Genomic DNA, 24,995 nt, shown 5'->3' on the forward strand with positions numbered 1-24,995 from the left:
TACTGCTTGGGAGGGGGGTGGCTTGGAAGAACTCAGAAGAGGCCGTGAAGATGTCTCAGTTCATTGTACCTCCTTAGTGCTGTGGGTTTAAGCTGCCATTCTCCATGACATCTGCGATCCTTCATTTTGAAAAATAGTCTAGTAGCAAAGGCGTAAAGGGATTTGGAGTCAGAGACCCAGTATGGCTACTTCCAGTCTGAGGTAGAGAGGCAGACAGGTACAGCTGAATACCCACAGGGAGAAGGATCCTAGGAGCACGGGTTTGAATGTCACCTCCACTGTTTACTGGCCATAATGACTATCCAGGCACTGAATGTATCTGGGTCTCATTCTCCTCATCTGTCAGAAAAGAAAAATAAAGTAGAGGGGTTGTACCAAGTAATCACTAGGGGGCTCTTAGCACTGATCCTATCACTTCAGGGAATAAGGCTGGCAATTCTGGCTGCTGGTGACTGCATAACCAAAAAATATCTCTGTACTCCTTATCTTTGCCCTTATAATTCATTAAAATCAAATTACTGAACAAATATTCCATTCCAAATAACTGGAGAGTAGTATCTAGGATGGCCCTTGGGTGACTGTCATTTATCTACTCAGACTATTAATGTGTCTTCTGATTATATCTCTATCTGAGCCTAAAAATAATAGAAAATGGTCTAGGGTTTATCAATTCTGTGTTTCCCTGTCTTAATTTTGCTCTTAGATTATAAACCCCTTGAAGGCAGGGCCTCTGTCTTATTCATCTTTGCATGCCCCAGCACCTACTACTACCTCTTGCATATAGGTTTCCCTTTCTTCCTCTCTCTTCCCTTATCTCTGTCTCTGTCTCTGTCTCTCTCTGTCTGTCTGTCTCTCTCGCTCGTGCTCTCACTCTCGCTCTCTTTCTCTTCCCTCCCTCCCTTCCCTCTCCCTTCTCCTCCTCAATGCTCGATAGCACCTAGTCCACCAGTTTCTCAGATGAGCCCTCCAAGACATGGATGACATTTCCCCAATGTAAGATGAAGACAAAGCCAGAACCAAACCCCTTCTCGATCCTTTTCTTCTCATTGCTCCTCCCCTCCCCCTTTCTCACTGTTAGCAGTTTTCCTTGTTCATTCTCTTTCCGTTCACCGGCCACCTACACATTTGTCCCTTTTGTCAGATATTTTATTTTCCCCAGTTATTCAAAAGGGAAAGGGAGGAAGTAAGGGACTGCAGCTTTCCTTTCCTTTTATCTCTCTCCCTTCCCCCACCCCCAGTTTTGTTTCCTTCTCCTCCCCCCTCTTCTTATTTACTGAAGTTAGCTTGCTAACTGCATTTAGTATCCTTCTGACAAAAGTGCTTTAAAAACATTTCATATTAGTATGATTTTCATAGAAAAAGTTCTTTTCTACGTAACATTTTTCTCTGTTTTGTCTGTCACAGATATCCCAGATCCTCCATTGGCGCCCAATGTGTCAGATGTGGGAGATGACTGGTGCATAATGAACTGGGAGCCCCCAGCGAATGATGGTGGCTCCCCTATTCTAGGTAAGGCCTTGTGGGAAATGCACAAGATGATCAAAGACCTGGGCATGCTGTATGGTTGTCACAGCAGAGGCAGCTCTAAAAGTCACCACCTAGAAGAGAAGATGGTACATAATTTAAGATAACACTGTTTTCCATCTTAAGTCGTATGCTGCTACCTCTCTATGGAACAAACGTGACCTGGGTTCTTGAAGGCCATGCTAGTGGAGCATAAGGTGCCACCAAGCTGGAAAGATTTCAAGTATGGACCCAATGCTTATTGTATATCTGTTATCTGAGGATGAACTGGAACTAAGATTATTAATTGTGATTAATCTTTAGTGTTGTTTTCATTTTAATTATTGTAGTCATTGTATATATTGTCTTAGTTCTCCTCACTTTGCTCTGCATCAATTCATACAAGTCTTCACATGCTTCTCTGAGTTTCTCATGGCACAATAATATTCCCTTACATGTATATACCACAATTTCTTTAGCCCTTTGCCAAATGATGGGCATTCACTTGGTTTCCAATACATCTATCTTGAAAGTAGAAGGCCCATGGTACAGTGGTTCATGTGTAGAGAAAAACCTGTCTTCCAGGAAATTGTCTTTGCTCCCTGCATTGCAGCCTGGAGAGGGGCACTTTAACTCACATATTGTTCTTCCCCCCAGGATACTTTATTGAAAGGAAAAAAAAACAGAGCTCTAGATGGATGAGGCTGAATTTTGATCTCATCAAAGAAACGACATTTGAGCCCAAGAAAATGATTGAAGGTGTTGCCTATGAAGTCCGGATATTTGCTGTTAATGCCATTGGCATCTCCAAGCCCAGTGTGCCTTCCAAGCCTTTCGTTCCCTTGGGTAAGTAAAGAGTTGTATATCACCCAAAAAGCAGTAACCGTACTGAGCAGAATGTGGCAAACATGGTGGACAACTTAAATACTTCAAATTTAGCTCACTTCCAACTTTTATTGAACACCCACTCTGTACTTTGAATTGTGAGAAGTAGTACTGTGCAGTGGGTAGGGGGCTCAACTCAGAGTCATGGAGACTTGGGTTCAAAGCCACCTTTGATACTTACCGTGTAATCTCTCTGAGCCTTTTTCTTCATGTGTAAAATTTAAAAAACATGAAATTTCCTATATCTGTAAAATTTTCTCTCCCACTTTATAGAGTTGTGAGATTCAAATTTACACACACACACACACACTCTCACATACACACTTATTTATTTTATTTATTCATTCAAAAAATATAAAATTTCTTATATCTGTAAAATATTCTCTCCCTACTCTATAAGGTTGTTCTGAGATTCAAATTTACACACACACACACACACACACACACACGTGCATGCGTGCTTATTCATTCATTCATTCATTTATACTGCTAGGTTTGAAGTCAAGAAAACCTCTAGCATTTTTTAGCTCTATGATTATGGGCAAGTCACTTAACCTTTTCATGGCTAAGAAAATTCTACAAGACTGTTATTGATGGAAGGTTACTGTGATAATCCCCTGTCATTTATGCCTTGGTCACACCATTTCTAGAGGACTTTGTTCAATACTGGGCATTACAGTTTAGGAAAGACATTAATAAGCTGGAAAAAAAATTCACAATGGCAGCCAGAATGGGGAAAACCTTGATCCCACACCTTCTGAGGATTGGTTGGAGTAATTGGGTGTGTTTGGATTTGGTAAAAGGGATGAGAGAAGATATGCTAGCTGTCTAAAACTGTCTGCAAGCATCTGAAGACCTAGCATATGGAAGGGGATTGGGTTCGTTCTGGTTGACCCCAGGGTCAGGAGGAATGGGAGGAGTTACCAAGAGGCAAACTTGGGTGTTGTGTTGGGAAAATTTGGCCAAAAATCACAGGGGCTCACAAGTGGAGGTGAGTGGAGGCTGGGAAAATGCACAGCAAGTCTTATACAAAACATTTTTTAAAGTCTCCCCCATTGTAGGTCTCCAAGCAGAAGCTGGATGACTACTTGGCCTTTCAGACAGAGGAGAGGTAGACCAGATGGTGGCTGAAGTCCTCTCTGATTCCAAAATTCTGTGATTCTGTGATCTCTCATTAAGGGGTTTTCCCCTCTCTTTTCTTTTCTAAAGCTGTAACCAGCCCCCCTACTCTTCTGGCTGTTGACTCCGTAACTGACACTACAGTAACGATGAGATGGAGGCCCCCAGATCATATCGGTGCAGCAGGTTTAGATGGCTATGTGGTCGAGTATTGCTTTGAAGGAAGTAAGTAACAACCATGAAGGTGTCTTCCTAGGGCTTACGATAAAGACAGCTATCATTCAGGAGACTTTTCTCACCATGTTCTCTCCCTTCCTGGGGAGGCCATCTCTTTCACACTAAGAACAAAGCTGAAGTGAATTCTTAAAAAAAATTTTAAGGAACAAAGTTGAACTCCTCTTGGAAGTCTTTTTAACTAGCCCGGCTTGTACTGATCAGCTGGCACCTCCAATAAGCCCTCTCTTAGCAAGCCTAGAGACCTAGGGAAGCAAATTGTTCTTCCTCAAGATTACCAATGTTTGTGTGGGATGCCTGGATTTACCAATCCTACAACAAGCTGTGGTGCAGAGAGAGAGAGCTCTGGATTTGAATCCTGGTTCTGCCGCTTATTACCTGTGTGACCTTGGGCAAGTCACTTCTCTTTGGGTCTCAGTTTTCTGATCTGTAAAATGAAGAGACTGACCAAGTTCACCCCTGAGGCTCCTTCCAGCTCTAAATCTGTGATCCTGTGAGATCCTATGTTAGCCTGACTGCCCACCCCAGTAATACTCCAAGGTGTTGGACTCTGACTCACTTACAGAGACTTCACACTGGACTGAGTTTCCCCTGTCCTTCACGGGATAAACAAACAAGGAGGAAATATAAAGAACAATTTCTTTAAAAAGCTCTTTCTCAGTATGTGAAGTTGACAGCCTTGTGTCCTGGCAGTCAGCGAAACAGGTTCAGCTCCTGATCAACATGCCTTGTCCCATGTCTTGGGGATAGAAATCACTCTAAAGAACAGGGGGGAAAGAGAGAAGCAGCAGGGGGCCAGAAAGGGCAGGGAGAAGGGGGAACAGAGCTAAGAGGAAAGGAACATAGAGACAAATAGTTGGGACAGCACAAGCCAGAGCATTTCCTACAACCCTAAGAGGGATCAGATAGGAGCAAGACTTCTTAGTTCTTGACTGCTTCCTTGTCAAGAGCCAAAGACACAGACATAGAAGTCAAGTGCAGAAATCAAGGAGGTCCCACTGTCAAAGGTAGGTTAGCAAACCTGCCCTCCTTCTAGCTTCCATCTTCATTCTAGATCTTAGGTAAGTAACTCATCAGAGAAGCCTACTAACTTTTCCACAAAAACAGAAAAAATCAGATTCCTTTCACCATGTTTAAAATTCACCTTCTTTGAATAGTTCCCAGACCCAAGAATCTTAAAACCTGTCAGATGAGAAGGATTCTGGATTCCGAGATTCTGGGGGTGGGTTGGACAAAGCCTCACAGAGAAGAAAATTCTTATGCAGAGAGACTACATGAAGAATTCCCCATCCCCTGGATTAGAGCATCTTCTCTGGTCAGGATGGAAGAGCAGATGGGAATGAGATGAAGTCACAGTTAACCCAGTTGCAGCTGTCATGTGCTTCTCCCCCTGAGATCTGCTCCAATACTTCCAATAGAAGATGTCATCCTGAATGAATAGAGGAAACCATGGGAAAGTGTCCAGGAAGTGGGGGGGAGATCACAGCCTCCATCACACCACCCCAAGCTGCCATTGCATTATAAATCTACACAAGATGCTTTGGGTGACCAAATTTCTTGAATGCCTCTCAGGGTTGGAGTACCGAAATTCCAATTCTTGCGACATTTCGAATAACCCTGAACTTCCTCCTCCCCCATTTATAATAATGTCAACAATTAACCATACAGAATTGTTCAGTCTTATGTTTGACGTGGCCATTGACCACAGATGTTTGTGTTATATGACATAGAGCAAATTCTTTACTCTTTTCTTTCCGATAGGTTTAAAATGTAAGAAGATGCCACAAAATGATAGCTGGCTGTCATTTTGGTGTTACCCACCTTTAGATAAAATACAGTGAATGTATTTTACATAATTTTGTGTGTGATCTGTGTAGATACATATGCATGTATATGCCCATATATACGTATGTATCTGTACACAGTCAATATTATGTATCTATTTTGCCCCCCATAACATGACTTTGGAATCAGCTGTCTCTGAGAGTTTAACGTCTATATCTTTCTATTTTCTTCTTGTGGTCTTTTCTTTCTCTATTTGGCTGCCCTGTTCTTCAGTCTCTCAATGGCTGTGTTCCCCCAAAACTAATTTTTCTATAATGTTTTAATGCTTTTGGGAAATGTCAGATTTCTTTCTATAAGAGAAACCTTTCTTTATGAGATGGTGTGTTATTTCTGACTCTGCCTTTCTCTTGTTTATGCCTGCCGTATTTTATTCTTTTTTTCTACACGTTTTCTTTCTCCCTTTGCATTGTCTATAGTCTTCCCTTCTGTATGATATGGTGTTCGTTCCCTTTCCTCACCACCCACCCATTCCCAGAATTTCTTTCATCTTCTTCTTTAAAGTGATTTACTTTTAAAGGGGGTTGGGGATTTTAATATTTTTATCCCCTCCTTCCTCATGCTTCATTTTTATTCTGCTTCCTCTTGTTCCTCCCTCCCCACATTCATCGTTCACTTCATCATTTCTCCTTTGTTTTCTTTTCTGCCTCCTATTTTCACTCTCACTCCACCTGTTTTTCTCCTCTTTTTTGGCCACCAAGAATACGAGACCCCCCAAAACAGGCATTGGCACAATCTCTCTCTTTTAGGACTTTACTTACTTCTCTGTCTCAGCTGCAAGAAAATTCCTGTTCCTGGGTCCTTTTCCTCTTCAAAACCATGGTCCCTTCTCCTTATAACTCTCATATCCTCAGGACTACAGGCCATCATTGAAGCTGTCCTTCCCTTCTCCCATATGGAACATGGGAACTGAGAATTCAGTTGCTTCCTTGGGAGTTCCAACCAGCTCAACAAGAGGACAACTGGTCATACGCAGCCAACAACTGCTTGCCATATAGTCTCAGATGCTTCCCAGCTGCCTTTGAAACTCAAACATTGATCCCATAGAACTAGAGGCCCTGTTGTCATTATTAAATTGTGGGCTGGAAACGAAGGCCTATACCTTCACCTTTTGGCCCTAGGAACTGAGAGAATCCTGGGAGAACCCACAGGAAGAGGACTGTGGTCCCTGGGCAGCTTACTTTTCTATGACCTCCTATTGGCCCTATGGCAGCCACAGAAAGAAAAGGGGGGTGGTGGGAACTCAGGCAGGGAGTTCCAGACTAAGGACAGGGATAGGTCTCCCATGTGCTCAGTTTCTGTGCCAAGACCAAGGAGGTATCTCCTTCTCTCCCTGGGCTCTGTATTTTCAAAGGGACAGAGGAGGAGTTATAAATTACCTCTGTCACACTCTCTGCAAACTGCAAAGCCCTATATGAATGTTTGGTCTGACACAGGGTAGTGGATAGAGACTCGGCCTTGAAGCCAGAAAGGAGACCTGGGTTTAAATCTAGTCTCTGATGCACACTGATTGTGTGACCCTGTACAAGTTACAGCTTCCCAGTGCCCTAGGCAGATCCCTAAGACTTGGGGTATGCAGAGAAAGCACCAACCTACACCGACAGAGGGAGTTTCCTTACCTAGGAAGTCCCTATATGATTGAAGCCCCAGTTCCAGTCTCTTTCCCCTATCATTATTAAAGATTATGATCATTATCATTATTATTACAAAGTAGAAAGGTCTAGACGAAGAATAGAAATGAACATGGCACTACAAATAATGTCTGGGGAGGCTGGGCAGTTTCATTTCCTCTGGGACCTGGATCCCTATTCCCCTTCCATCTGTTGGTGTTCTTATCTCTTACTCTCTGCACCTGGAGGTGCCTCAGCCTCCCATCTTCTCTCCTTCACTTTTCTTTCTCTCTTGCCCTTCTTCACTGTAACTGGGGCCTCAGGCTCAGCATGACCATGAGTAATCTTCTGAGTGGGCACCCACTGCATAGGAAACTTGACCTCACAAGAACTCTACCTAGAAACTTGTTGGTGTCTCTCTCCTGATCACTTTCCTGAAGATGGATATCTTTGCACACTTTGCATTACTTACTAACAGAGAATGCTAACTACTGATACAATACTCCTCTTTGTGTGAAAGTGGGTGTCTTGGATTAATTTTAATGATGACCTCTTACAAGGTACATCGCCAAAAGAGTCTGATGAAAAGGGGGAGGCTGCGTATGATCTTTCAGGTACAGTATTCCGTGAAAGTATAAAGCTTCTTTTTACTGTATGGTATAGCTGTCTGGCGAATAGTGAAATTAACTGACCCTCTCCTTGCCATCTCCACATAAAGAAGCCCCTAGAAACCAGAGGAAAAGTTTAGGGACCTAAGTCTTCCCACCCAACCCTTATGCAGCAATGGGAACATAACTGAAAAGAACAGCATAGAAACTGGAAGGCCTGCAGTCATCTTCACCTAGCCTACATCCTGCAGCTGAAGATGGGCCACCACCTCACTTGATGCTGGGGGGGTGGGCTTGGGGTGGAACAGGGGAACCTCAAAATATTCAAGCCTTTCAGGAAAAAAGGTAAGAAAGAGCATTGGGGATTTGGGTTCAAATTCTGACTCTTCAACTTATTACCTATGTGGCCTTAGGCAAATAACTTAACCCCTAGGCTTCGGGTATCTCACCTGGACTTGGTCACCTCTAAGGTTCTATCTAGCTTTAAAGCTGTGACCCTCTGAATTATAGCAGATACAAATCAGCTATCTGGCCAAAGGACCAAATTTCCTCCCCACCAGTAGTCATACATCAATCTTCAATCTGGTTCCCCACCCTAATATTTGAGTCTCAATGATGAACTTGCAAAGATGAAATGTATGTAACTCTTCATAACTATAAATTATTCTGATGCCTTCATCATCCATATCAGGACTTTTTATTGCTTTCTGAATTTTTATGAATACAAATGGCTGAGTGGAATGATTATATCAGTTATTATTGAACCCAAAAGAGAAAACAAATGAAAAAATATTATACGTACATCCTCTTCTGGTGTGTCCTCTTGTGGTGGACATGACCCTAAGTTCCTCAAATGCCATGCCAGCAAAGCACCAGTTCTGACAGTACCTATTGGGCTGGAACAACATTGAGTATAGGCCTGGTTCTAGACTCTGTCTGTCTGTGTCCCAAGAGCCAGCCAAAATAAGTTGCCATGTTGGCTACCAGTGCTCATTTTTTTTTTTGATATATTCATTCTCAGTGACCATCTGCCAAGTCCCATAGGGGCCATTGGTGTAGGATGTACACTCATGCCTATGAAATAACAGATTCAGTTCAGTTCATCAGGCATTTATGAAGTGCCTACTATGTGCAAAGTACTATGCATGTGCTGGGAATACAAAGACAAAAATAAAATAGTCTTTGCCCTCACAGAACTTACTTTCTGCTCTCGAAGTATAGTGGCTACTACAGATTGCATATTAGTATCATCTAGCCAGAAAATTAGAGGATATTCAGAAATCACAGAATCCCCTTCTAATAACTATTTATCTGAGACCTCAAAATTAAACAATTTCAATGCCATTTTTCCATTTAAATTTAAAAAATGTTTAGCCATTTTCTCTGAGTCTGGACCCAAAGTCTCATGCTCTAATTTCATTATTGATAATAAAATACAGTTTGGAGTTTCTGTTGTCTAAGATTTCAGATTAAATACTGCATGAGAATAACTGGAGAATTCTTCCTTCTTTTTCCTTTTTTTTTTTTTTTTTTTTTTTTTTACTTATTAGCGGAGGACTGGATAGTGGCCAACCCAGAACTGACTGACAAAACTAAATTGACCATCACTGGTCTTCCAACGGATGCAAAAATCTTTGTGAGAGTAAAAGCTGTGAATGCTGCTGGTGCCAGTGAACCTAAATATTATGGACAGCCAATCTTAGTCAGAGAGATTATTGGTAAATTAGAACAACTTTTTATTTCTCACTTGTCCCCTCCTCTGTTCCTTCCCCATCTCCTCTATCCCTTTACCACAGTGAATCTTCTTATGACTTCTCTCCTTAAGTGACATTTACCAATGACTCCAAGGAGTTAGATATCAAAGAACCATTGATCTCTGTTCAAGCAGAAAAAGCATCAGTCCTGAGTGAAAAAGATCTGAGGTTTTCAGTGGACTACAAGTTCCCTATGAGCCAACATATAACATAATAGCCAGGGAATAAAGGCTAATGCTTGAATAAGGAGAGTCATAACAGCTGACACATAGAGTGTTAAAAGACTTAATGGAGCTTTCACATGTAGAATTGATATCAAAATTGCTTGCCTTTTCAATGGGTGGGGGTGGGGCAGGAAGGAGAAAGAGAATTTAGAACTCATTTTTTCAAACGTTAAAAGTAAATAAATAGTAAATTTTTAAAAATACCTATCAGAGTGCCTTGAACATGTGTTAAGTAGTTCCTCTCCTGCAGATCAATAAAAACACATGGACAGAAATCAGATGAGATCGGAGATAGGGAACAAGTTGTATTCTACACCATTGAAAAGACTTCCCATATCGATTTAAATCATGTATCCAATGAGGCAGAGGATGGCTAAATAGTTCTACCACATTCTCCTTGTTCAAATTCTATCAGGATTAATTTTCTAGTTCTGAGTACCCTCTCTTAGGAAGGACATTCACAACTGGAGAACGACTGGAGAAAAAGATGGTGCCAGACATCATGCTATGCAAGGACCAGTTGAAGAAGCTAGGGATGTTAAGCCTAGGGAAGAAATATTCGGGGGAGATGAGATAGCTGCTTTCAAGTCTATGAAGTACTGTTGTGTTGAAAATCTTTGTCCTGCTTGGTCCTAGGAGTATTTCTATCTAGAGAAAATGCTTTGACTAAATGTGGTGTAAATGAGCCACTAATTGCTTAGACCTTGTCACTAGAAAATGTCCCCATTTTGGCACCATGAAACTTGCTTTTCTTTCTGTTACGTATGCTCATTTCTCACATAGTCTGGGGAAAGTCTGACAATTCAAAAACGTTATTTCCTCCATTAGAACCTCCCAAGATTCGTATCCCTCGACATTTGAAGCAAACCTATATTCGAAGAGTTGGAGAAGCTGTCAATCTTGTCATTCCTTTCCAGGTAACAATGACATGGAAGCCTTTTCTCTGTTCTGAGGACATCTGGTCCAAGATGTTAGGAAATGGGGATGGGGTGACAGTGGGGGTTTGGGCTAGCTGTAAGGAAGCGCTTTCTGAAAGGGAAGATCATTAAACACTAAATTGGTTTGGGCAAAGCCCACAGAATCAAGGAAAATTGATTTTCAGTCTGAGACAGATTAGGTCTGCTCCTACTTTAAAGTTGGAGGTAAGGGGAAAGGGAAGGAAGGTGGGCCTAGGAAAAAGTAACCCTCTAAGGTCTTTTCTAATTCTATGATTTTGGAAACCTGGCCTTCCTTTTAAACAAAGCTCAGCATTCAGAAAATAACGCTCTATGCTGTGGAAGGAGTTTCCTGGTCTTAGGTTAAAACCAATCCATTAAAAGTATAATCAGGAATTTTAGATGGTTATGTGAATCATACAAATATATGTCTTCAGAAATAACTTTGGCCCACCAAATTCTATATGGCTCATGAAATTAAAATCAGTTTCTACTTAGTGCCAACCCCCAACCTTGCCAGTAACTATTCCTTTGTGAAATGGTGACATTCATGGGGGCTTGTCCTTATATAGTCAACCACCAGCCTGAGCCCTTCTGAATTGACTTGAATATATTGCCCATTTTTATCATTACTGCCTCCAAGTACACAAAGAGACAGCGTGATGCAGAAGAGAAATTCTTAAGTCAGGACGACCTTGATTCGAACCCTACCTTCGATCCCTTCTAGCTCTGTGACCCCTTTGTGTATTCCCAAAGAACTCAGTCACCTTATATAGGTTCTTTGTTTCATGTTGGGTTTTTTCTTCCTTTCTTTTTAGGGAAAACCAAGGCCAGAGTTAACTTGGAAGAAGGATGGTGTTGATATAGATAAGAACCAAATAAACATACGCAACTCTGAAACAGATACAATCATATTTATCAGAAAAGCAGAGAGGAGTCACTCAGGGAAATACGATCTGGAAGTGAAAGTGGACAAATATGTGGAGACTGCCTCAATAGATATTCAGATAGTTGGTAGGTTTAAAGAAAATCAGTATATTATTGTCAAAGTGATATACCACTCTAATTTTACCAATGATTATAGCAAATGTAGAAATGAGGTTTTTAAAAAATTAATATAGCTATGCCCCACTTTCAGAAAATCGATTGCACAAAATTCCAAAATTCAATGAACAGACCAGTTCCTCTTTCCCTTTCCACCCACCACCCAGTTTTTCGCATAACAATTTTTTTTTTCATTTTGCCAAAAAATTCTCCATGAGTAGCCTTTCAACTGCCTTCTGAAGACATATTATGCCCAGGTATATGAGGGTATGCTAGGTGACACGGTGGCTAGAGTGCTGGGCCTAGAGTCGGGAAGACTCATCTTCCTGAATTTAAATCCAGCCTCAGACACTCACTAGCTATGTGACCCTGGGCATGTCACTTAACCCTGTTTGCCTCAGTTTCCTCATCTATAAAATGAGCTGGAGAAGGAAATGGCAAGCCACTAGCTGTGTGACCCTGGGCAAGTCACTTAACCCTGTTTGCCTCAGTTTCTTCATCTGTAAAATGAGCTGGAGAAAAACATGGCAAGCCACTAGCTATGTGACCCTGGGCATGTCACTTAACTCTGTTTGCCTCAGTTTCCTCACCTGTAAAATGAGCTGGAGAAGGAAATGGCAAACCACTCCAGTATCTTTGCCAAGAAAACCCCAAATGGAGTCACAGAGTCAGACATGACTGAAAATGACTGAACAACAACATGAGACTTGCCCAATTGCTAAATAATTTTCAGTTGTTGCCAATAGCACTATTCTAGAGGGAAATTACTATCTCTAAGTAGTTTTATGGATTCTCTCTAGATTTTCTTTATTGGAGTAGATTCTCATCAGAATACATAGGAGTTGTTTACTGACATTTCTAAATCCAGCCTCAGAGCTACTGCAACCTCCACAACTCAAGTCCCCTGCCTTACTTGCTGTTAGAACACTCTTCTAGAATGCTAATCTCTGACACTAACCAAAATTTGGGCAATTGCTAACAGAAAATTCTTCATAACCAATGAATCATAATCATTTCTAAGCATAGTGGAGTGGAAGAACTGACTTCCCAAATTCCCTCCTACTTCTATCATTTTGGCAAGGTCCAAAAGTGTATTTAAGAAGAGCAGAAGTAAAGGCTTCTCATTGGAACTTCTAATTCATTTTTGACCACTCTCTCTCTCTCCTGCACCCAAAGTAGCAATTTCTTATGGCAAAAGTCAGCATTCTGGGGCTAGTTTATATAAGCCCATTATATTAACCTTACTTTTCTGGCTGAAAAAAAAATGTTAAATGAAGAACATTGAACCTGTAATTTGTTTTAATATATGTCATAGCTGTGTTGTAAAAGAAAGCACATTTTCTCCCAAAAACAAATTGTGAGCACCCAGATTATGTAGTACTCAAAGTAGGAGGGAAGAAAGTGGTTCAGAAATGGTCTTCTGACAAATATATCTAGAATGGTGGAGAATGGCCTGACTGTAACATTGTGCTTTTTATTTTCTCAGACCGTCCTGGCCCACCCCAAGTTGTGAAGATTGAAGATGTCTGGGGAGAAAATGCTGCCTTGGTGTGGACACCACCAAAGGATGATGGCAATGCCGCCATCACAGGGTACACAATTCAAAAAGCTGACAAGAAGAGTATGGTAAGTTTTTATTCCTTGAAGCAGCAAGGAGAAAATGTTTTTTATTTCAAATTTGTAATATCTTATTTCACTGGTGAAATAGATGCACGTATATTTATGTGTGTGTATAAATAAATGAATCAATCAACAAGCATTTATTAAGCACCTACTGCATGACAAGGACTGTGCCATACGTAGGTTCTGAGAATACAAATACAGATGAGGAAGCAGTTCTCAAGGGACCTACATTTTAACGGGGAAGACGACGAGCACATATAGAAGTCCATACAGAATAAATATCAGGAGAATAAATATGAAAACCACCAAGGAGTTAGAGAGGAGGGGCACTGAGAGTTGGGGGGTCAGGAAAGGCCTGTGTAGAAGGTAGGCCTTGATTCAAGGAGGTACAGGTGAAGAGAGAGGACACTCCAGGCACGGGGGCCAGTTCAAACGCAAGAGATCAAGTACTTTGTGTGAAGATAATTTGGTGTATCAAAGAGTAGGGGAGGGGGATCAGTGTCCAAGAGGCTGGAAAGAGAGGTTTCGGGCAGGGATTTTAAAAGCTGGACAGAGGAAGCAATAGGGAGACACCTAAGTGTATTGTGCAGGGGAGCCACCTGTCAGATAGTATTTAAGGAAAACCATTTGCGCAGCTGTTTGGAGAATAGGCTGGAGTGGGGAGGCCATTGCAGTCATCTAGGTGAGAACTAAGGAGAGAGAAAAAACTGAGTGCAACAGATGTGGTGAAGGTAGAAACTGCAAGATTTGGCAACCTGATGTTTGGGATAAGGGAGAAAAAAGAGTCGAGGATAGCACTAAGCTTAGGAATCTGGGAGAATCAAAAGATGGCAAGGCCTTTGATTAAAACAGGGACATTTGGAAGAGGAGAGGGCTTGGGGGGAGGGCGGAAGTTCTGCTTTAGACATAAGATGTCTCTGGGACAAGCCATTCAAAATGTTCAATAAGAAGTTGGTTGTGTGGGTCTGGAACTCAGTATGTAGATCAACGAACCATCATTACAGAGACAAGAATGAAACTCAGGTAGCTAGCAGGTGAGGCCACAAGGAGAGCAAATGTGGAGAGAAAAGAGAAGGCAAGCCCAGCTAGCTTTGAAGAGCAGTCACAGGTAGGGGGTATGATATAGTTAAAGAGCCAGCAAAGGAGACTGAGAAGGAGCAGTCACAGATGTGGAGTGAAAACCCAGAGAAGAGAGGGTGTTTGGGAGGAAAAAGATGGTCAACAGTTACAAATACAACAAACGGATCGAAAAGGGTGATGACAAGAAAGGATTGTCAGACCTGGCAATGGGATTATTGGACCTGGCATTTTTGGAAAGAGGAGTTTCATTTGAGGGATGAGATCAGAAGCCAAGTTACAAAGCAGCAAGAAAGGAGAGGGGGTAGAGTTACAAGCATAGACAGTTTCTTCTAGGAGTTTGGCTGGGGAAGGGAAGAGGGATTTAGGAAGATAGTTTGAAAGGATGATGGAGTCTAGTGAAGGTGTTTTAAGGCTAAGATTTAGGAATGTTTGAAGGCAGCAGTAGGTGGAAGGTAAAGATAAGAGAGAAGAAATAATTAAAAGTACAATTGACTGGAGGGGATGGAATATCGGGAGTGTTAGTAGAGATGTTGGCCTTGACAAAGAAAGGGATACCTCATTATTAGGGATTAGGAGAAGGAGGGGGTAATGGGAGATAATGCCAATGGGTTTTGAGATGAAGAGAAGAGAGGGCTCACAGCAAATGGCCTCAGTTTTCTCAGTAAAGTAAGAGATGAAGTCCTCTGCTGAGAGAGTGAGAGGAGGACAAAGGTGTGGGAGGCTTGAGGAGGGAAGAGAAGGTTTGGAATAGCTTCTGCAGGCAGTTGGATAAGGAAGGAGTGAGGGAAGAATGACCAGATTGCCTTGCTGCAGCGAGGGCCCAGTTGAAGTTGGCTAGCTAACGTTCCAACATAAGCATAACCACTGTTGTGACTCTCCCCAGATCTCTTCGGCAGCACTGTAAGAGCAGAGGATAGGAAATACACAGGAAAATGGGAAGTATTACATCCTTTCAGATGCACAGCCAAATCTTAAGAGTATCTTAAAGACCTATAGTTTTAAAAAACAAATCCAGTAACACCCAGAATTTTTAAACTAGATCCTTTATATTGAACAGATTATTTCTGAGGAAGTGCTTTGAATTACCAAGTGTTTATTGGAGATTCTTCTATGAAGAATCAGAAACAGAAATTCCCTCTTTGTCAGAGTCCTTTGACTTGCGATTGCAAAGATGTGCCCTAGCCTGCAACACTGATCCATTCTAAGGGGAGGGAAGGTATGGCTGGGAAGATACTGTCCAAGATGAAGTAGTCACTGAACTTCAGTCCCAAAGTTATCACTAAAAATCTGCTTCGCTTTTTTCAATGTCACCCAAAGCCAGGGGATCCCAAATGTACAAAACACAACTCTCAGCAATCCAGCTCTGACTTAGAGGCTAACTCCAGGGAAATCACTTAAGGTCCTCATTGAAATTAAGTGACTTGCCTGGAGCCACGAAGCTAGGCGGAATTTGAGCCCAGATCTTCCTGACTCCAGATGCAGCACTCTCTCCTCTACCACAGACTGCCTCTAGCCAAATGGGAGAAGAGTCAGGGTGAGGGGCAGGGAACGGTGTCATACAATGCATCTTAACAAAATAAAGACAAGCTCACCAAGAATCAACTTAAAAATAGGTGTGCTCCATATACCCTTCTACCATTTGAAACCTCATTACCTTTCGTGTGGTTTGGTTTTCCTTCTTTTTTGAAATCATCATCAATGTACATACTGTCCTGGGCCCGATGATCTTCCTTTGCACCCCTTAACAGCCTCATTCCATATTTCTGTGTGCGTCCTTCATTGTCCCCATTTGACAGCTCCATCCTGATCTATTCCACAGATACCACCTGAATATGGTACAGTATTAATCTGCTATAATCCATTCAGCCATTTTCCAGTCATTAAAATTCCTATTCTTTCCAGTTTTTTCCTATGACACATGAATAGCTACAAACATTTTTGTACAAAGATACCCTTTACTTCCCTTTCACGATATCTTTAGGATAGATCTCACCAATGACACCACTGAGTCAAAGTCAGTTTTGTGACACATTGTACAAAAACACTAAACAGTCCCTGCCTTCAAGAAGCTTTCATTCTACTGTTGGGATACAAAAATATATACCAATACAAGCACTTACAAAAAAAATGGAAAAATAAATGCAAAGTAATTTGGGGACAGGGCCCAAGTGCTGGTACAGAGCTTTACCTAGATAAAAACCGAAGGCTCAGTTGTAGATCTTTTGATGAGTCATAGGGCCTACTCCCTGGCACTAGAACTGGACCTTGTCTAGTTCACCCCCTCCTTGGACAGACTAGCAAGGAGAGAGAGCCTAAACCCTTTTCATTGCCCTTTCTTTCAGTATTTGCATTTCTTGTATTACCACCTCAGGCTTGGAGGAGAAGGGAGACATTGTTGTCTGGTCCAAGCCTCTACACTCTGCCAGGCTCTTGTGTTTCTAAGTTAGATAAGTTTCTAGAAGCTTTCCTGGACTCTTCAACATGAAAAAGATATTTTGAAATTTTCTCCTAAGTGGAAGGGAGTTGACACCCCTGTATCCCCTCAAAGCCCCTGAAAATGAACTCCCAGGGAGAGGTGGGGAATTTGTCATTCTTGTGAGCCCCTGTTATGATGAGTCTCCAGCATGTTCTGTGACCAGGCTCATGCCTGGATGCAGCTTTATTCCAGATGTCATAAGATGAGATTCAATCTCTTTGGGATGAAGCTAACAAAGTCAGGTAACCCCACAGCCTCCCTTGTCGGTATGTCTGCAGCTAACTTGCAAAGGATCCTAGTCCTTACAGGCCTCTGAGTCCAACCCCTCACTCTACAGACGAGGAAACGGAGGCCCAGGGGGGATCACCTGGGCAGTAAGTGTCAAAGGTGGGATTTGAACCCAAGTCCCCCAATTCCAGAGCTGATGATCTTTCCAGTGTACCATGCTAAAGTCCTATTCTGCCAGCTTATCAAGGCATAGAGGGGAACCTGGGTTCTTAAAACCTGAAAAAAGCTTCAGTAGGTACCATCGTGGATGGAATACTAGACATGAACTCCAGAAGGCCTGGGTTTGAATCCTACCTTGGATGCTTGCTAGATTGCGACCCTAGACAAGTCACTTAACCTTTCTGGGACTCAGTTTCCTCATCTGTAAAATGAGTCTCTGAGATCTCTTCCAACTCTAGATTTGTGTTTCCATTATTTTAAATCCATTGTATGTTGATAAGCCCCTCTAACTATGGAGGGGTTCCTCAGCAGACTGACCACAGGTTGAGGGAAGACCATCCACTAAATGGCGAAGTGGTTGAGATAAGCATTGGTGGAAAGAACAAAACCACAGGGGGTGGCATAAAGCAAAATGTGTGTGTGTGTGTGTGTGTGTGTGTGTGTGTGTGTGTACGCATTGACCCCAGACAACTCCTGGTGTAGAGTATGGAGCAACTGTGGTTGAAAATCATTCCTGTTACTGATAGGAGTCTTTTGGCACTAATCTGTCTCAGCATGGATTTATTTACTGAAAGCATAGAAGTAATAGGAGACAAGGAGAAAGCTGGAAAGGGCAGTGTGGATGTGCTGTGGAAGGAGAGCTCAATTTGGAGGTGGAGTACTAGGTTTAAATCTTGGCTCCAACATTCTGTGCCTCAGTTTCCTTATGTGTAAAATGAAGTGGTTGGAAGAGACGACCTCTAAGGACCCCTTCTAGCTCTAAATCTAGATTCCTAGACCAAAGGAAAAAGCAGAACTCAAGAATTTCAGACATCTCTGAGTAGACTATTTTTATATCTCATCTTTTTATTTTTCTGGATAGATATTACATAATTCAATCAGATTTGGCATCTAGAGTATTATCTTTCATCAAAACATGGGCCTCTGGGGAGTTGGGCACTTGGATGACTTGTAAGCTATGTGTCTGAGCATCTAAGACTTCCTAAGACCGGAGGGCTGTGCCAAAAATCACAAGTTCAAAAATAGTGAGAGGGCATATCCAAAGTTGATTCTAAATGTTGATCCTCAGTGCACTTGAATACAGACCTGGCAAAAGGGTCCACAGAGTATGAGCTTGTGGTGTTTTCACCAGCCTTCCCTCCTCAGCAGCGGCGTAACCCTGAAGACCTTCACCGCAAATGATAGCCACCTACAGCTGCTCCATATTACATCGTCTAGGCCAGGGGTTCTTCATCTGGGGTTTTTTGTGAACTTGAGTTTTTTATGCAAATAGTATTTTTTTTTCTAATTTCATGGTAACATAGTTTTCGACATTCATTTTTCATAAGATTTTGAGTTCCAAATTTTTCTTGATCCCTTCTTCCTCTCCCCACTCCCCAAGATAGAAGCAATTTGATATAGATTATATGAGTGCAATCAGGTTAAACATATTTTCACATTAGTCATGTTATGAAAGAAGAAACAGAACAAAAGGGAAAAACCACACAAAAAAAAAACCAGAAAGTGGAAATAGTATGCTTCAATCTGCATTCAGACTCCATAGTTCTTTCTCTGGGTGTGGATAGTGTTTTCCATCATGAGTCTTTTGGAATTGTCTTGGATCATTGTATTGCTGAGAAGAGCTAAGTCTGTCATAGTTGATTACCACACAATGTTACTGTTACTGTGTAAAATGCTGTGAACTTGTATTTTTTAAAAAAAATTAATCACTATTTCATTATAATTGGCTTCCTTTGTACTCCTACGTATTTTATGTTATGCATTTAAAACCATGATTCTGAGAAGGGGGTCACAGGCTTCACCAGACGTGGCCCAAGCGGTGAGTCCATGACACAAGAAAGGTGAAGAATTCCTAGCATAGGCTATGTAGGATGTGTGCTCCAGCACAGGGGCCCAGGGAAGCCATAGCCTCCAGGAGTCCAGAGGCGATAGTTCCGAGCATTGAACCATTCTGGGCAGCTGGTGGGGTAGTGCAGTCGATACAGCATGAGGCCTGGAGTCAGGAAGACCTAAGCTCAAATCCAACCTCAGACCCTTCCTAGCTGTATGACCCTGGACATGTCACTTAAACTCTCTTTCCTCAACTGTAAAATAGAAATAATGAGAGCTCCATCCTCAGTCACTGACTATTCTAACATGATATCCTTAGCCTGCAGACAGTTGATAATCCCCCTCTGGTTCTATATTTCTAGGACTCCCTATCCTTGTCAGGTCAGTGCCCACACCACTGGAAGATCGACAAAGTCAGCTAGCAAACCTGACGACACCCATGTACAGGGGCCGTCATTTTGACATTTGTGGGTGTGCAGAGCAGGGAGCAGAGGAGGGAGAGGAGAGAGAGTGACCAGATAGAGGGAACGGAGAATTCCTAATCGCCCAGGAAGCCAGGGAGCAGACAGATAACCAAGCCAGCCTCTAGGTGTTAAGTTTTTCCCAATCAATCAGTTCCAGTTTAGTAAGAAAAAATATTCTTCAGAGCCTGGACCTTGTGTGAATTTGTTTTATTATACTGGATAAAACAAATATTTGACTTAAATGGTCTTTTTCTCATCTAAAATACCAAAACTACAAAGAAGGGAATTATGACCCATGTAGAAAATATATTATATTTATTAATTATCCTTTTGCCTAAAAACACCCCCTATGTGTGTATATATGTATCGGTGTGCATTTATACATACACACATATACATACACTCACACTTACATGCATAGTTTTTTCTCCATCAGCTGTACTAAATGTGAATAACAAGATGTATATATTCTACCAGTCATAACAAATTTAAACACTCTTTGAATGATTAAGAGATAATTTAAAATAAAATTGTTATTTTAATACAACTACTGGTTGTATACACTCATCATTAATATTACAATTAAGCCAATTTGTTACTATAAATGATGACTAATTTTTCTGTAGTGATTTACCCTAATTTGCTTCCAGAGATAGATAAGTTGCTACTAAAAAGCAGCACAGTTCTTTGGTAGGGACACTGGACCTGTGGTCAATCCTGGCTCTCACACTTACTAACTGAACTCTTAACCTCTGAACCTCAGTTTCCTCATCTGAAAAACCTGATCTATGTTACCAGGCCCACAGAGTTGGTATGAGGGTCAAACGTCATCCTATACCCAAGATACTTTGCCAACTTCATGCTCTGTTAGTTGTCACTTTTATGATCTAAAATTATATTGCCGTGTAATCATATTCCCATAATTTTTTTGAATGCCAGGTAGCAGACCCAGTCCACAGGACTCCCCGTGCAATGTTTTTTGACAGCACCACACTGTAAAAACCACGCCTGCCCTGAAGGACTGAGTTTCACTCCACTCTTGGTGGGCTCTGTTTTTCAGGAATGGTTCACCGTCATCGAGCACTATCACAGGACTAATGCTACCATCACCGAACTCGTCATAGGAAACGAGTATTACTTCCGGGTATTTGCTGAAAACATGTGTGGTCTCAGTGAGGAGGCAACGATGACGAAAGAAAGCGCGGTGATCGCCAAGGACGGTGAGTGGGAGAGCCACCGATCTTCTGACCCTTGGTTTGAAATCGCCGAGTGGAGCCGGTGGCGTGGGAGAAGTCACTCTGGGAAAGGAAAAAGAAAACTAAATGTCCAGAGATATTACATTAAGAAAGCAAATAAATAAGGGAAATTTGCAGAGATATTAAAAGTATTAAAAACCAGTAACGGTTCCCAATCACCCTCCTTAAAAATACAACCCTTTAAATCCTTTCCAGTTTCTGGCCATTTGATCCTATTCAGGTGCCAAGACAAAAATCCAAGGGGAGAAGAAATGTCTGTTTCATTAACACACGCCGCCTTGCCGTTTGGGCATTTGTGAACTCACCCTAACTTTCTTGGCAAGGAGGAGGGGGCAGATTGAGTTCAGGCAACACTTCTGTCATTTCTGAATACAGTCTTTAGATTGTAAGCTCTTTGAGGGCGAGGCCGGTCCGTCTTTGGTTTTGCCTCTCCGTGCCTGGTGTTGTTTCATTAATCGCTTGGTTCCAGTTTCCTGGAGGAAAAACAACACCGAGTTTGTCCTCAGAGAAGTTATGTCACCTTCTGACTTCTTGCCTGTATGACTTAAGGGCACCAGACATGGGATCCTTTGGACCAGTCAGCTAGCCTCTTTAGACCTCAGAGCCCTCATCTAGAGGACCTCCAATTTCCCTTTCGCTTCTCAGACTGTGAGCCCGTGATCACATGGCCGCTAAGATCCTTTCCATCCATAAATCCGTTCCCTTTTAGCATGTGTCTGGGACCTTCGTATCCCATGATCCCTCTTCCTAGACATGAGGACCACAGAAAGGAGATGAGATGTGACTTCTCCAAATCATGTTCCAGTCTGAAAAGAGACTTCTGTTTTCCTGCTTAGTACGTGTCCGGCTGGATACCTTCTTAGTCGAGGGAAGGAGGAGGGGGCAGAACCGGCCGAGGGATACGTGTGGGTGCGTGTGTGCATAGGACGTTTACATACAGGAAACCAAAGGACCGGCTGTGGACATGCCATCTGGTGTTTGCTAAGCTTCTTTGGAAAGTGTGCCCTTTCCCTTTCTTAGGCTATTTCATAGATTTTCTTTTTCTGTGCGTGGTTCTTCCCCCTAGGGAAAGTCTACAAAAACCCTGTGTATGAAGACTTTGATTTCACTGAAGCACCGATGTTTACCCAGCCTCTGGTGAACACGTATGCCATCGCAGGCTACAACGCCACCCTGAACTGCAGCGTTAGAGGAAATCCAAAGGTAGGATCAGCCAATCCCTGTGCTGTGTGCTGCACAAAGGCCTCTGTAGGGCGCGGTGGAAGGAGCAGTATCTCTGGAATCAGAAGCCCTGGGTTCAAATCCTTCTTCTGACACCACCCATGCCACCTTGGGCAAAACGCTTCTCATCAGAGACTGGTCGGGCTAAGCAGCCTCTGAAGTGGCCTCACCCCTCTGGGCCTCAGTTTCCTGATCTGCAAAATGAGGACCGCTGCGGTCCTCTTCATCTATGAGGCTATCATGACCCCATTAGGCTGCCATGGGGTCCTCTGAAGTTAGCCAACGGCGTTTTCCATTGTATTTTATTTCTCCAGAAGTCAATTCCTATCAGGCAGGATGTGCCTGTGTATGCTTTTTATATTTGCCACTACATTATTAGTAAGACAAACAATATGTTAGCCTTTCAAACGCTATTTTCTCTCTTCCCTGGGGATAAGTAATTATTTAGGTATGGTAAGTATGGTATTAGTAAGACAAACAATATGTTAGCCTTTCAAACGCTATTTTCTCTCTTCCCTGGGGATAAGTAATTATTTAGGTATGGTAAATAATAGTATAGGGATGCCAATATTTCTTTAACTCAGCGCTGGCTTCTATCAGGAAAGCCAGGAGGTTCGGAGGACGGGTGTTTTTTTAAGCGAGGGTTAGAGGCGGCGGGATAGTGTGATTGGGAAAAACATTTGCCTTCGTGTCAAGGGTCCTGGGTTCAAATCCCATCCCTACTGCTTCCTAGCTTTGTGATCAGCTAGTAGATAGTGAGTGAAGCAGTTTGGCTGAAGAAGAGGCATTCCAGCGAAGTCTGACCCGTAGCCAGCTTGCGGGGGTCTGGAGGGGCCCACTGCGGAAGGAGAATGTCCCTCCAAGAAGTTCCATAGTGAGCGACAGTAGGGTGTACCGGAAAGAGAGCCTGGACCGGCCAGATCTGAGCTCATAACTGTTTAAACCGAGTCACTACACGTATGTGGTCCGGGCACTACCTGTACTACCAGTCTCTCGGGTTGGTTGTGAGGTTTGAAACGCTTTGTAAGCCTTAAAGTGCTAGAGAAACAAAACCTTCGGTAAAAAGAGAGGGCAAAAGTAGTCAGTGGTGACACTCGCTGGAAGTGTCTGCAAAGGATCCCAAGACACGACGGATGAGTTAACATCACGGCCGCTACGGATCTGTACGGGGTGCTATCTCTCTACTCTAGAAAAACTAATTCTGAATAAATCTGCCTTCTTTCTCCAGGACTGCTCGTTAGCACTCTCTACACAAATAGTAAACATAACTTAATCAAAGTAACAACTACAACTGTTGTTGCCGCGGATTCTTTTTCCTCTTTCCCTTTAAGTCTTCCTTTGAAATTCTTTGTCACACACCGAAAAGCAGCTGAATGTTTACTAGTTGCCATGACCAAATGTGGTCTAGAAGAACAAGTGATGAAAACGCACCTCCCTCCTCTCTACAGAGAAATGGAGAATTCCAGGTGTGGAGTGCTGCATACATTGTTAGTCCCGGTTACTGTATTGATCGGGTTTGTTCAAATGTTTTTCTTTGAAAAAAAAAGAAAGGAGAGAGAGAGAGAGAGAGAGAGAGAGAGAGAGAGAGAGAGAGAGAGAGAAGGAAGGGAGGGAGGAAGAACAGAACAGAACAGGAAAAGAAAGGAAAGGGAAGAGAAGAGAGGAGAGGAGAAGAGAAGAGAAGAGAAGAGAAGAGAAGAGAAGAGAAGAGAAGAGAAGAGAAGAGAAGAGAAGAGAAGAGAAGAGAAGAGAAGAGAAGAGAAGAGAAGAGAAAAGAAAAGTTTGAATGCTAGGGGTGGAGATAATGTCAGGAAATGAACATGATGTAAAACCAAAAACCACCAATACAACTTATTTTCATTGGCTTTGATGCTCCTCTTCTAAATTTTTTTTGTGGTTCATTCCTCTCCCTCTTCTTCCCTCGCCTATCATAATTACAGCCCAAAATAACCTGGTTGAAAAACAAAGTTGCCATCGTGAATGACCCAAGATACAGAATGTTCAGTAACCAAGGAGTCTGCACTTTGGAGATCCGTAAGCCCAGCCCCTATGATGGAGGGACCTACTCCTGCCAAGCAGTCAATGACCTGGGGACAGTGGAAATTGAATGCAAGCTGGAGGTGAAAGGTATGATCTCTAGAATCCTTCTTAATGCACTGACGTTAACTAGACCCTGCTCTTTTATTTTTTAATTGTCTCTGTTTATGATCTCTAAAATCCTTCTTAATGCACTGAAGTTAACTAGACCCTCCTCTTTTATTTTTTAATCATCTGTTAAGTCCAAAGACAAAAAATAAGATTATAGTGTCTAAAATGGGAGGAAAGCTTTTAAATGCTGACATCATACATAAGGGTGATATAATTATTTAAAGTGGGTCTATATTATCCTCTGTAAGTCTTGTCCACTCAAGGTAAAGTGACTGACATCAGTGGACTGCCAAGGTGTGAGCAGTTTGGTGAGTATAAATGGAACAACAAGGATGGCATCCTAGGAAATCAATTTGTCTACAGCTAAAGAGCCTCAGAGAAATGAATTGATCTAATGAAATGGTGATTCAAGAGGAAAGATTAATTATTTAAGTTTTTGAGCCAAATAATCATTTTAACATCAGGGGGAAGATATAATATATACCTGGGTAACTGCTATTAGCATTCTCAAGAATACGCACAAAAAATGCAACATATATATGGGATGTCATCTGAAAAGCTGATTTAAAACAGTCCTAGAGAACTTGTGTTTCTATTGATGCATTTTATTTGTATTTTTTTTGAAAGACGTTACTTTAAAAAATGCATTTTAAGTCGTGAGAATGCTTAAGGATCTATGGACTGCAGATTTC

At 42.1% G+C, this 24,995-nt stretch overlaps 1 protein-coding gene across 1 annotated transcript in view; it reads left to right on the forward strand.

Annotated features, from left to right (window-relative positions):
- MYBPC1 (myosin binding protein C1) overlaps positions 1 to 24,995 on the forward strand; it is a 77,171-nt gene that overhangs the window by 46,643 nt on the left and 5,533 nt on the right. The window contains exons 20-30 of the mRNA XM_036760801.1: positions 1,405 to 1,509; positions 2,161 to 2,349; positions 3,598 to 3,732; positions 7,754 to 7,807; positions 9,352 to 9,519; positions 10,608 to 10,696; positions 11,533 to 11,728; positions 13,245 to 13,384; positions 20,739 to 20,898; positions 22,001 to 22,137; positions 24,096 to 24,282. Coding sequence (XP_036616696.1) covers positions 1,405 to 1,509; positions 2,161 to 2,349; positions 3,598 to 3,732; positions 7,754 to 7,807; positions 9,352 to 9,519; positions 10,608 to 10,696; positions 11,533 to 11,728; positions 13,245 to 13,384; positions 20,739 to 20,898; positions 22,001 to 22,137; positions 24,096 to 24,282 — 1,560 coding nt within the window. The remainder of the gene's footprint in view (positions 1 to 1,404; positions 1,510 to 2,160; positions 2,350 to 3,597; positions 3,733 to 7,753; positions 7,808 to 9,351; positions 9,520 to 10,607; positions 10,697 to 11,532; positions 11,729 to 13,244; positions 13,385 to 20,738; positions 20,899 to 22,000; positions 22,138 to 24,095; positions 24,283 to 24,995) is intronic.

Source organism: Trichosurus vulpecula, chromosome 5 (assembly GCF_011100635.1).
Source record: "Trichosurus vulpecula isolate mTriVul1 chromosome 5, mTriVul1.pri, whole genome shotgun sequence".
Lineage (NCBI taxonomy): Eukaryota > Metazoa > Chordata > Mammalia > Diprotodontia > Phalangeridae > Trichosurus > Trichosurus vulpecula.